General features: G+C 43.4%; 1 protein-coding gene across 2 annotated transcripts in view; it reads left to right on the top strand.

The window, feature by feature from the left end:
- The window catches only part of LOC110525591 (transmembrane protein 132C), a 202622-nt gene extending 191385 nt beyond the window's left edge, over positions 1-11237 (top strand). The window contains exons 7-10 of one of the 2 annotated variants that reach the window (XM_036979719.1): positions 4468-4741; positions 5212-5388; positions 7647-7838; positions 9362-11237. In XM_036979719.1, coding sequence (XP_036835614.1) covers positions 4468-4741; positions 5212-5388; positions 7647-7838; positions 9362-10549 — 1831 coding nt within the window. In that variant the 3' untranslated portion in view covers positions 10550-11237. The remainder of the gene's footprint in view (positions 1-4467; positions 4742-5211; positions 5389-7646; positions 7839-9361) is intronic. The other variant, XM_021605839.2, reaches the window with a different exon arrangement.
- Positions 11238-13503: the final 2266 nt, after the last annotated feature.

Here is a 13503-nt window from a genome sequence, read left to right as displayed (position 1 = left end):
TCAGTGCAGCAAACTCTCTCCAGAAGTTCAGTGAGGATCTCTGAATGATCCAATGTTGACCTAAATGACTAATGATGATAAATACAATCCACCTGTGCGTAATCAAGTCTCCGTATAAATGCACCTGCACTGTGATAGTCTCAGAGGTCCGTTAAAAGCGCAGAGAGCATCATGAAGAACAAGGAACACACCAGGCAGGTCCGAGATACTGTTGTTTATTTTTTTTTATTTTTTTTTTTACCTTTATTTAACCAGGTAGGCAAGTTGAGAACAAGTTCTCATTTACAATTGCGACCTGGCCAAGATAAAGCAAAGCAGTTTGACAGATACAACGACACAGAGTTACACATGGAGTAAAACAAACATACAGTCAATAATACAGTATAAACAAGTCTATATACAATGTGAGCAAATGAGGTGAGAAGGGAGGTAAAGGCAAAAAAGGCCATGGTGGCAAGGTAAATACAATATAGCAAGTAAAACACTGGAATGGTAGTTTTGCAATGGAAGAATGTGCAAAGTAGAAATAAAAATAATGGGGCGCAAAGGAGCAAAATAAATAAATACATTAAATACAGTTGGGAAAGAGGTAGTTGTTAGGGCTAAATTATAGGTGGGCTATGTACAGGTGCAGTAATCTGTGAGCTGCTCTGACAGTTGGTGCTTAAAGCTAGTGAGGGAGATAAGTGTTTCCAGTTTCAGAGATTTTTGTAGTTCGTTCCAGTCATTGGCAGCAGAGAACTGGAAAGAGAGGCGGCCAAAGAAAGAATTGGTTTTGGGGGTGACTAGAGAGATATACCTGCTGGAGCGTGTGCTACAGGTGGGAGATGCTATGGTGACCAGCGAGCTGAGATAAGGGGGGACTTTACCTAGCAGGGTCTTGTAGATGACATGGAGACAGTGGGTTTGGCGACGAGTATGAAGCGAGGGCCAGCCAACGAGAGCGTACAGGTCGCAATGGTGGGTAGTATATGGGGCTTTGGTGACAAAACGGATTGCACTGTGATAGACTGCATCCAATTTGTTGAGTAGGGTATTGGAGGCTATTTTGTAAATGACATCGCCAAAGTCGAGGATTGGTAGGATGGTCAGTTTTACAAGGGTATGTTTGGCAGCATGAGTGAAGGATGCTTTGTTGCGAAATAGGAAGCCAATTCTAGATTTAACTTTGGATTGGAGATGTTTGATATGGGTCTGGAAGGAGAGTTTACAGTCTAACCAGACACCTAAGTATTTGTAGTTGTCCACGTATTCTAAGTCAGAGCCGTCCAGAGTAGTGATGTTGGACAGGCGGGTAGGTGCAGGTAGCGATCGGTTGAAGAGCATGCATTTAGTTTTACTTGTATTTAAGAGCAATTGGAGGCCACGGAAGGAGAGTTGTATGGCATTGAAGCTTGCCTGGAGGGTTGTTAACACAGTGTCCAAAGAAGGGCCGGAAGTATACAGAATGGTGTCGTGAAGAAGTTTAAAGTCGGATTTGGATACAAAAAGATTTCCCAAGCTTTAAACATCCCAAGGAGCACTGTGCAAGCGATAATATTGAAATGGAAGGAGTATCAGACCACTGCAAATCTACCAAGACCTGGCCGTCCCTCTAAACTTTCAGCTCATACAAGGAGAAGACTGATCAGAGATGCAGCCAAGAGGCCCATGATCACTCTGGATGAACTGCAGAGATCTACAGCTGAGGTGGGAGACTCTGTCCATAGGACAACAATCAGTCGTATATTGCACAAATCTGGCCTTTATGGAAGAGTGGCAAGAAGAAAGCCATTTCTTAAAGATATCCATAAAAAGTGTCGTTTAAAGTTTGCCACAAGCCACCTGGGAGACACCAAACATGTGGAATAAGGTGCCCTGGTCAGATGAAACCAAAATTGAACTTTTTGGCAACAATGCAAAACGTTATGTTTGGCGTAAAAGCAACACAGCCCATCACCCTGAACACACCATCCCCACTGTCAAACATGGTGGTGGCAGCATCATGGTTTGGGCCTGCTTTTCTTCAGCAGGGACAGGGAAGATGGTTAAAATTGATGGGAAGATGGATGGAGCCAAATACAGGACCATTCTGGAAGAAAACCTGATGGAGTCTGCAAAAGACTTGAGACTGGGACGGAGATTTGTCTTCCAACAAGACAATGATCCAAAACATAAAGCAAAATCTACAATGGAATGGTTCAAAAATAAACATATCCAGGTGTTAGAATGGCCAAGTCAAAGTCCAGACCTGAATCCAATCGAGAATCTGTGGAAAGAACTGAAAACTGCTGTTCACAAATGCTCTCCATCCAACCTCACTGAGCTCGAGCTGTTTTGCAAGGAGGAATGGGAAAAAATGTCAGTCTCTCGATGTGCAAAACTGATAGAGACATACCCCAAGCGACTTACAGCTGTAATCGCAGCAAAAGGTGGCGCTACAAATTATTAACTTAAGGGGGCTGAATAATTTTGCACGCCCAATTTTTCAGTTTTTGATTTGTTAAAACAGTTTGAAATACTTCATGATTGTGTCCCACTTGTTGTTGATTCTTCACAAAAAAATACAGTTTTATATCTTCATGTTTGAAGCCTGAAATGTGGCAAAAGGTCGCAAAGTTCAAGGGGGCCGAATACTTTCGCAAGGCACTGTATGCCTTGTTTTCACATTGCAATAAATATTCTCATTGAGACACAGTCCATTCTTTGAGAAGATGACTGGTTGCTTATGGCAACTTGAACAGGATTTGCTGTCAGTGGGTGGGTGTTACAGTGCCTTGCGAAAGTATTCGGCCCCCTTGAACTTTGCGACCTTTTGCCACATTTCAGGCTTCAAACAGAATGATAAAACTGTATTTTTTTGTGAAGAATCAACAACAAGTGGGACACAATCATGAAGTGGAACGACATTTATTGGATATTTCCAACTTTTTTAACAAATCAAAAACTGAAAAATTGGGCGTGCAGAATTATTCAGCACCCTTAAGTTAATAATTTGTAGCGCCACCTTTTGCTGCGATTACAGCTGTAAGTCGCTTGGGGTATGTCTCTATCAGTTTTGCACATCGAGAGACTGAAATTTTTTCCCATTCCTCCTTGCAAAACAGCTCGAGCTCAGTGAGGTTAGATGGAGAGCATTTGTGAACAGCAGTTTTCAGTTCTTTCCACAGATTCTCGATTGGATTCAGGTCTGGACTTTGACTTGGCCATTCTAACACCTGGATATGTTTATTTTTGAACCATTCCATTGTAGATTTTGCTTTATGTTTTGGATCATTGTCTTGTTGGAAGACAAATCTCCATCCCAGTCTCAGGTCTTTTGCAGACTCCATCAGGTTTTCTTCCAGAATGGTCCTGTATTCGGCTCCATCCATCTTCCCATCAATTTTAACCATCTTCCCTGTCCCTGCTGAAGAAAAGCAGGCCCAAACCATGATGCTGCCACCACCATGTTTGACAGTGGGGATGGTGTGTTCAGCTGTGTTGCTTTTACGCCAAACATAACGTTTTGCATTGTTGCCAAAAAGTTCAATTTTGGTTTCATCTGACCAGAGCACCTTCTTCCACATGTTTGGTGTGTCTCCCAGGTGGCTTGTGGCAAACTTTAAACGACACTTTTTATGGATATCTTTAAGAAATGGCTTTCTTCTTGCCACTCTTCCATAAAAGCCAGATTTGTGCAATATACGACTGATTGTTGTCCTATGGACAGAGTCTCCCACCTCAGCTGTAGATCTCTGCAGTTCATCCAGAGTGATCATGGGCCTCTTGGCTGCATCTCTGATCAGTCTTCTCCTTGTATGAGCTGAAAGTTTAGAGGGATGGCCAGGTCTTGGTAGATTTGCAGTGGTCTGATACTCCTTCCATTTCAATATTATCGCTTGCACAGTGCTCCTTGGGATGCTTAAAGCTTGGGAAATCTTTTTGTATCCAAATCCGGCTTTAAACTTCTTCACAACTGTATCTCGGACCTGCCTGGTGTGTTCCTTGTTCTTCATGATGCTCTCTGCGCTTTTAACGGACCTCTGAGACTATCACAATGCAGGTGCATTTATACGGAGACTTGATTACACACAGGTGGATTGTATTTATCATCATTAGTCATTTAGGTCAACATTGGATCATTCAGAGATCCTCACTGAACTTCTGGAGAGAGTTTGCTGCACTGAAAGTAAAGGGGCTGAATAATTTTGCACGCCCAATTTTTCAGTTTTTAATTTGTTAAAAAAGTTTGAAATATCCAATAAATGTCATTCCACTTCATGATTGTGTCCCACTTGTTGATTCTTCACAAAAAAATACAGTTTTATATCTTTATGTTTGAAGCCTGAAATGTGGTAAAAGGTTGCAAAGTTCAAGGGGGCCGAATACTTTCGCATGGCACTGTAGATGTTCATGTTACACTTAGTATGTTCATCTTAGACATGTCCAGTGTTGGGGTTAGTTTAGGCTTTCATGTTAAAAGACTGCCTCTGTTTGTGATGGCAGGTCTGCGCGGGACAGTGATGATGAGGATGATGAAGACCGGAGAGTGAGGAGCTGCACGTTACAATACCAGAATGCCATGGTTCGAGTTTTGACACACTTTGTGGCCGAATCTACCAACCCACGTGGTCAGCCTGCCTTCATGCTAGGCAGTGATTGGCAGGTGGACATCACTGGGCTGGTGTGGGACTTCCTGAAGGTGGAGAACCCACAGATAGCTAAGCTTCAGGACAGACGTATACTGGTGGGACTGGACATGGGGATGACCACCATCCAGGTACGCTGTATATCTGTGCATGTGTGTTATAATCAGCAGTTTCCATTCAATGGCAGAGCAAAAATTAACAGAGCAAGTGAGTTAGGAATTTGAAAATATAACTGTAAAACATCCCTCTGTTTTAATAATAGGGCTGACAAATACCTTATAACAGTCATCTTAAGTCAGTTATACCAATGGGATGGGAGGAGATAATATCTATATTTCTGTTTCACTAACATTTTCCTTATCACTTTATTTCAGTCAGCCAGGCAGGTTGTTATCAATGGTCCCATGTCCCCAGCTTTAGTCTGTGGTGACAGTAAATGGGGCCTCACTCTGGTGCAGAAAGAAAGGGGTCATCTCTCACTAGCAGGGCCCCTTCATTTGTCAGCCTCCGCTGGCTAACTGGATAAACAGCAGTCCGTTAATGATGTCTGTGTGAGACTGATCAGCAGTCTGACAGTGTGGACTCATCCATCTGTCTGCAGGCAGACGTGCCCTCATCTCCACACTCATCCATACCTGTCCCCTGGCTCCCGCCTCCCGTTAGGCTGGGCACAGAGGAAAACACCCTCCAGCCCAACAGTGGAAAACAGCACGAGATGAGACAAAACTGTGAAAAACGTTCTGTTTGTCTGTCACACCGACTACCTCACAGAGAGCTGGTAATGGGTTTCTGTGAAAGATCTCATTTATTTTCAAAATGACATTAATGAAATTAGATTTGCACTAATTAGATTACCAGGAAAATTCCATTAACAGCTGGAATTAGCACTTGATTGGTCCTTGCCTACCTCCGTGTGAATGATGGTGGTTTTCTGTCCACACCAACATTTGATGAACGTTTTATGAACAAACACCTGGCAGTGAATACTGGAAGGGCTTGTTCAGGTCATCCCAATTACTGACAAATAACTAAATATATATACTCATCATTGTAATTGGAAGCCAGCATAATGTTGGAAGGCATCAAGGTCAGAGCTGAGAATCACTGCAGGATTTACAGAGCATCCTAAAATAATGTAATAACAGGCTCCCTACCTAAACAAGGTAATGTGGTTGCGTGACAACACAGTGAAGGTGATGTTTGATGTCCACTCAGCCGTGAGCACATGAATATGAATGAATGTGTGGCATTATACTCAGGGGTATACCAGCCTTTTATATACAGTGCATTCAGAAAGTGTTCAGACCCCTTGACTTTTTCCACATTTTGTTATGTTACAGCCTTATTCTAAAAATAAAAAAACACTCATCTATCTCACACAATAATCCATAATGACAAAGCAAAAGCAGGTTTTTAGAAATGGTTGCAAATGTATAAAATACAAAAAACTGAAATATCACATTTACATAAGTATTCAGACCCTTTACTCAGTACTTTGTTGAAGCACCTTTGGCAGCGATTATAGCCTTGAGTCTTGTTGGGTATGACGCTACAAGCTTGGCACACTTGTATTTGAGGAGTTTCTGCATTTCCTCTCAAGCTCTGTCTGGTTGGATGGAGAGCATTGCTGCACCGCTATCTTCAGGTCTCTCCAGAGATGTTCGATCAAGTCCTGGCTGGACCACTCAAGGACATTTAGAGACTTGTCCCGAAGCCACACCTGCATTGTTTTGGCTGTGTGCTTAGGGTCGTTGTCCTGTTAGATGGTGAACCTTCACCCCCAGTCTGTGGTCCTGAGCGCTCTGGAGCAGGCTTTCATCAAGGATCTCTCTGTACTTTGCTCTGTTTATCTTTCCCTCGATCCTGAGTAGTCTCCCAGTCCCTGATGCTGAAAAACATCCCCAAAGCATGATGCTGCCACCAACATGTTTCACCGTAGGAATGGTGCCAGGTTTCCTCCAGACGTGACGCTTGGCATTCAGGCCGAAGAGTTCAATCTTGGTTTCATCAGACAAGAGAATTTGACCAGAGAATTTTTCCTTTAGGTGCCTTTTGGCAAACTCCAAGCTGGCTGTCATGAGCCTTTTACTGAGTAGTGGCTTCCGTCTGGCCACTCTACCACAATGGCCTGATTGGTGGAGTGCTGCAGAGATGGTTGTCCTTCTGGAAGGTTCTCCCATCTCCACAGAGGAACTCTGGAGCTCTGACAGAGTGACCATCGTGTTCATGGTCACCTCCATGACGAAGGAGCTTCTCCCCAGATTGCTCAGTTTGGTCAAGTGGCCAGCTCTAGAAAGAATCTTGGTGGTTCCAAACTTCTTCGATTTAATAATGATAAAGGCCACTGTGTTCTTGGGGACCTTCAATGCTGCAGACATTTTTTGGTACCCTTCTCCAGATCTGTGCCTCGACACAATCCTGTCTCTGAGCACTACGAACAAGTCCTTCAACCTCATGTCTTGGTTTTTGCTCTGACATGCACTGTCAACAGTGGGACCTTACATAGACAGGTGTGTGCCTTTCCAAATCATGTCCAATCAATTGAATTTACCACAGGTGGACTATAAACAAGTTCTTGAAAGTTATCAAGGATGATCAATGGAAACAGGATGCACCGGATCTCAATTTCATGTGTCATAGGAAAGGGTCTGAATACTCATGTAAATAAGGTATCTGTTTTTTATATTTAATACATTTGCAAAAAGTTCTAAAAACCCGTTTTCGCTTTGTCATTCTGGGTTATTGTGTGTAGATTTTTTAAATTTATTTTTTTAGAATAAGGATGTAACGTGACAAAATGTGGAAAAAGGGAAGGGGTCTGAATACTTTCTGAATAAACTGTATCTAATGAAATGTGTTGAAAGACCAGCTCACCTCACATCCCCTGTATATCAAAAGAGTTCAGGTTTGATGATGTTTGGGTAAATAATTTGTCCTCACAAGTAACTTGTTTCTTTCAAAGAGAATACTTTTCATGTCCCGCCCATAATCTGGATTCCAATGGTCTCTCTCTCTCTCTTGTGTGTACTGGCCCAGGTGCTGTCCCCCCTGTCTGACTCCATTCTGGCAGAGAAGACTGTGACGGTGGTAGATGACAAAGTGACCATCACAGAACTGGGGGTGCAGCTGGTCACCGGCCTGGCTCTGTCCCTGCAGCTCAGCCCAGGAAGCAACCGGGCCATCCTCGCCACGGCAACCACACAGGAAGTGCTGCAGAGCCCCAAACAGGTCTGTTCAACATTCTGTATATCTTCAGAAACTACTGTCCTACTCAGTTAGCAGTCCCTTTGAGTAAGAGGGGGGATTTTACCACGGTGATGCAACAGTGACAATGTTAATTACTGTAGCTTATTTCATGTGAGCCATGACTGTTTTCATCCCATGTTACACAATTGCAGTCCTTTAATGTAAACATTTAGTAAGTACTGCAAACTGTGCGTGTGTGTGCGTGCGTGCATGGATGGTTGTGTGTATTTATTTGTTCCACTGCATTCCTAACCCTCTTAATTCCAACTCTTGAAAGGCAGCGTGACAGAATGTGTTTCCTTAGGCATCTAACAGAAAGGGAAGCTTAATCTCAGAGCGTGTAAAAGCAACACTGCTCTAGCTGTCCTATCGTCTTTCGCCTCCCTTTCTCCCTTGTTCTCCTTCTCTCGTGACCTCTTTGATCTGTCCATCAGCTCACCCAACACACCCTCTATCTTTATTTTCCTCTCATCCCTTTCTCTTTCTAGTGAGGGATAGAATGGAGGACATGCTAGTTTTATCAGTCCAATCTCTGTAGGGAGGATGTCCGTGCGGAGATAAGCGGCCAGTAATTCCCTAGCGGATCTGTAATTAGAGAGCAATGGCCGACTACTGAAGGGATCTCCACCCCTGCTCCCGGGGATTTGTCCTGTGGCCAAGATGCTTGTATGTGTCAAATCCCCATTTGCATGAACTGTCTTTAATGTGACTGTTCTTTTCACTATCTTTTATTCTGTGGGCTCTCAGAGCACAGCAGCTGAGTTAGCGAAACAGTGGGCCTTAGTTAGCTATCCTCTACCCTCCCCATTCCTACTATTATAGTATATGAGTCTGTATGACTCCCAAGGCGTAGGCGTAGGCCTACATCTCTAAAAGTAGTACCAAAAATAGTACATCTTGTTGTTTCTTTACGTTCTGATCTTTTGAACCTTGTCCTGTTGAAGTGTTGAGTCAGGCAACTTTGCTTTCTTGTTCCTCATGGAATTATTATTATTATTTTTTTTAACCTTTATTTAACTAGGCTTGTCAGTTAAAAACAAATTCTTATTTTCAATGACATCCTAGGAACAGTGGGTTGACTGCCTTGTTCAGGGGCAGAACAACAGATGTTTTACCTTATCAGCTCAGGGATTTGATCTTGCAACCTTTCAGTTACTAGTCCAACACTCTAACCACTAGGCTACCCTGCCTAACAATTACTCTACAAGGTGCTGTATACAATTAGCTTGCCTAATGAAATAACTGAATGCAGAAATTGTAAATGAGTTTTAAATTGGTATTTTTGAAGCCTTCATTATTCTCTACTTATGTTGAGATTGCTGTAGCTCTTCAACATGTGATAATGTGACCTGTGTGAGGTCACTGTCAGTGTTACATTAGAAAAATATTTGTTTTTATTTGCTTTTTTTTTTGCTCTTGTTCATTGTAAGTAGTCATGTCTGTGTTTGGTTCTGTGTGTGTTACCTACTCACTGTGTGTTTGTGTGTATGTGTGTGTTTGTCCAGGAGGCCCTGATCAGCGCGTGGCTGCAGTTCAGTGACGGCTCCATGGCTCCTCTGGACATGTACAACCCAGACTACTTTGTCCTGACGGCCACGTCTCTGGATGAGGAGGTGGTGACGGTGCAGCAGGACCCCTCCTGGAAGTGGCCTGTGATCGTAACCGAGTCAGAGGGCCAGGGCCTGCTGGTCAGGGTGGAGATGACTGTCTGTGAGCTCTGCCAGAAGTTCAAACGCCGCAGCGTGCTGGCTGCAGGGAACTGCAATGTCAGGGTGAAGTTTGGCCAGAGCGACAGTGGCACCTCCAGGGGCAGTGACTACGGTCCAGAGGGAGAGGAGCTTGAGAACAGGGCCAGCGACCGCAGACAGCAGTCCCCCTCCCAGGACAGGACTGGTCTGGACGGCCACTACTACGGCAGCTCCATCTCTGACATGGACAACGGGGTCATGAGGAGGGTCACCACCACCACGAGTACCATCGTCAGGAGGCCCAATGGAGACAAGCTGTCAGACGATGGGAACCAGGTCCAGAACATGCCAGACTTCTCTGAATTCCCTGCTCATGTGGACCTCCCTCGCAGCCGCAACATGGACGATGATCTGATCCAGACAGCCCGGGGCCTCACTGACCTGGAGATTGGTATGTACGCCCTGCTGGGGGTCTTTTGCTTGGCCATCCTGGTCTTCCTCATCAACTGCATCTCCTACACCCTCAAGTACCGCCACAAGGAGCTGTCCATCGAGGGCCAGGAGAGCATGAACCACGCCCATGACTGGGTGTGGCTGGGGAACGAGGCGGAGCTGCTGGAGAGTCAAGTTAGTCTGTCCCCCCAGCAGGACGAGCTCACCTCCATGGTGGACTGCACCGCAGGGTTGGAAGAGGGTAGCCACCTGCTCAACGGGGCTTCTGTCCATAAGAACGTGCAGGGCCAGGTGCACCGGGCAGCAGACACGGGGGGCTGCACAGCCAAGGACAGCAAAGGAGACTCGCCGACCACAAAGAGGAAGCGTGTGAAGTTCACCACATTCACCACCATCCTGCCGGACAATGGTTGCCCCACTGTCAGCACACTGAGCATGGGCCACAGCCAGGACATTAAGTGGGTGTGTCAAGACGTAGAGCTAGGGGACTCCAAGGAGCCCTGGAACTACATGGAGAGGTTGAATGACAGTGCTTTAAAAGAGGTGGCGTAGTCTGTGTGCTCAGTGCACTTATAGCGAACTCACCCTTATGCCTTTCACAGTGAAGTTGGCCTGGACAGCACCTAATGCTAAACCCAGAGGAGGTTGAAATCTGGAAAATGTATTTAAGGGGACAAAATAGTAATGATACCACACAGGAATAATGGCAAATCATTAACTTGAAAGAAATTAGGATGTCTGTTTATTTTTTTATAATTTGTTTCTCTCTTAATATCTTCCTACCTTTTTATCATTATTTCATTATGGTTATTTTGTAGGTAGACTTAAATCATGTTCCCAGACTAGCTCTGCATTATTGACAAATCTATGAAATGTTACGCAGATGATATGTAGATTTAAGAATGTAACATGAATAAATATTTAAGATGTATATAAAGTACTCGTAGAAAGGTTTTGGAAGTTTTGTAGCATTTTGAATATTGATTTCCTATTCCATGTCGTTTTTTATTTATTCATTTCTTTATAAGTGGCTGGCCTCCCAGAATAGACCAGAGTTAGTTTTCAGAACATCCTGCATGTGGTTTGAAATAAAGGCACAAATTTTAGGTTCATCCTCATCTTTACCAGAAGACACAGAGAAACGGCTATGTATATACTGAACAGTCCTCCTACAAGCCATTGTATTGTTGCTCTGTATATTGTATTTTCATATCTATCATTTAAAGAATATTCAACAATGTAGAGTATGCGTGTCCATTTCTATCCACCAACCACATGGAAATACATTAAAACAAGCCCACACTAACTTCTCTTTGCTGCCCACTATCTTCAATGACTGGAGATTAGTGCTTTTCCAAGTTATGTCTTCATATAAGCCACACAGTATAGTTAATATGGTGTAGGAGTTGTAATTGACTACAGTAATTACCAGTAATGGAATCATTTCACAAAGGCTACATTTCCTTGGTGAAGAAAACTATTTACCCATTAGGCAACTGTAAGTAATTTGCTGCTCTTCTATTCTCAGAATTTAGCCAAACATACTTAACTCAACTGTATATTAGACCAATCCATTAAGCTTGGTAGCACAACAGCTAGATTTGGATAAAGGATGAAGATGTCACCAATTATTCTACCAGCAACTATTAGAGTGATTCTCTACAATAACATGACGCCTACCTCATGAATACTGATTGTACTACATGTCAATGTGACATTTCCTCTACAACCCCTCACATTTAAATGCCAATTGTGGTCAAATGAACCCGTCTCTGAGCCTGCAGAAATGCTCGGTGAGGACAAAGTGGAATATGATTTCTTTTGAAATGAAACATTTCCATCATCAACCCTAATAAATAGGCCAAGCCTTCTACTGTACACGGGAAAGAGGATGGGGAAAACATTTCCGCTGGAGTTACTTCAAATATGAGTCATTTAGCTAACCAGCACAGCCATAATATCAATAATCAATGTAACGTTTGTTACAATATCTACTGCTAGGGAGTAGACACCAGACAGACGGGCGGACGGACAGACAGACAGTGAGCAAACACTCCTCTAAAGTAAACAGCTGAGCCAGCAAATTACAGCAATATCCTTTCCACTGCTGAGTTAAACTAGCTGTTGTCTACGAGGCCCGTTGAATAGTGCTCTCCTGAAAGCTCCTGTGCACTGATAGGGACCCTCCTCATTCCTTTATTCATTTAGTTCAAGTAGCTTGTCTACATGATTCCCTGCTGCTCCTGCTGTTCCTCTATTGATCTTAGGCTTTATGGTGAATGAAAACCTCCCTTCTATATCTGTTTCTCTATTCCTCCTTCTGTCTTTCCCTCTGTCTCCTCTGCTTCTTTGTCTCTGCTTCTCCCCTGTCCTGATGAATGATTATTTATTTTTCCTCTGCTCTTTTTCTTTCCCCCTGTGATTTGACCTGTACTGTGGCTCTATCAGTGGAGTGGAGGGGGATTGATGTGGGGGCTGTGTGCAGTGCAGTGCGCTGGGACTGTGAACGCTGTGCACTGTGGACTGTGAAGGGCGCAGAAAGCCAGCTAGGCTTAGGAGGAATTTAACATGATTGATGGAGGGCCCTCTGTAATTAACACACCACTATCACTCTGTTTCTTTGCCCAGTGGTAGCTTTGGCCTTTTTACGTAGAGACAAAGCAGCAGCACATGGTATTACAAGTCCCCTCGTTTTTCCCCTCCTGAGTCTCTGTGTTTGGAAATAGGTATACCTACATGAAATTAAAGATATAATACATGCTTGCTTGGTACAGGCAAACATAAATAAACCTCCCATAGGACTCCACTTGGATAGACTTAATTGAATTGATCATGAGATCAGCAGTACACTCACAGTAAATTATGAGCTGTTCTTTTCTCCCCATGGTAGTGATGTGCACTCTCTGTGCTTACTCTCTCGAAATTCACTGATTGACTTATATAGCTTATTGTTTTAGTTTTTTTGTATAAAAAACATTCAGTGCGCTATACTAGCACACACATCATTGAGGTAGAGTTCTCAGACTGCTGGTGATCCTTCTAAATTTTGGAAAACAATAAATGCACTGAGTGTGGAAATTCCTCTCCTTCCCTGCCTAAGCAAGTTGTGTCAGACTAATGGCATCATTACTGAGAAAAATAAGATAAGTGATGCTTTTAATCAGCATTTCATCTCTGCAGGTTTTTTATTTGAAAGAAATTGTGGTTTAATTAACCCTGTTCAATCAGTCGACTGCTCTTCCCTCTCCCACCCTCCAGTTGGATCATTGGAAGATCAGTCAATTTATAGCAAATCTTGATGAATTTTCTACTTGTGATGGCTAGATGCCTTCCTTAAGATGTAAAAAAAAAAAAAAATCCACTGGGGGTGATTTGCTTGATCCTTTCTTGATGCAGATTTCTGCTCCCGATTGTGGAGTCAATAACCAGGTTTCCATCCAACCTTTTCATGTGAGTAAAGTGTATGTCGGATACAAACTGTCATGACAGGCCTGATGGAAACAGAA

The sequence above is a fragment of the Oncorhynchus mykiss genome, chromosome 6 (genome assembly GCF_013265735.2).
Source record: "Oncorhynchus mykiss isolate Arlee chromosome 6, USDA_OmykA_1.1, whole genome shotgun sequence".
In the NCBI taxonomy this organism is placed as follows: Eukaryota; Metazoa; Chordata; class Actinopteri; order Salmoniformes; family Salmonidae; genus Oncorhynchus; species Oncorhynchus mykiss.
The sequence above is the reverse complement of the archived record's forward strand: the minus strand, read 5'-3'. Positions and strand labels throughout refer to the sequence as shown.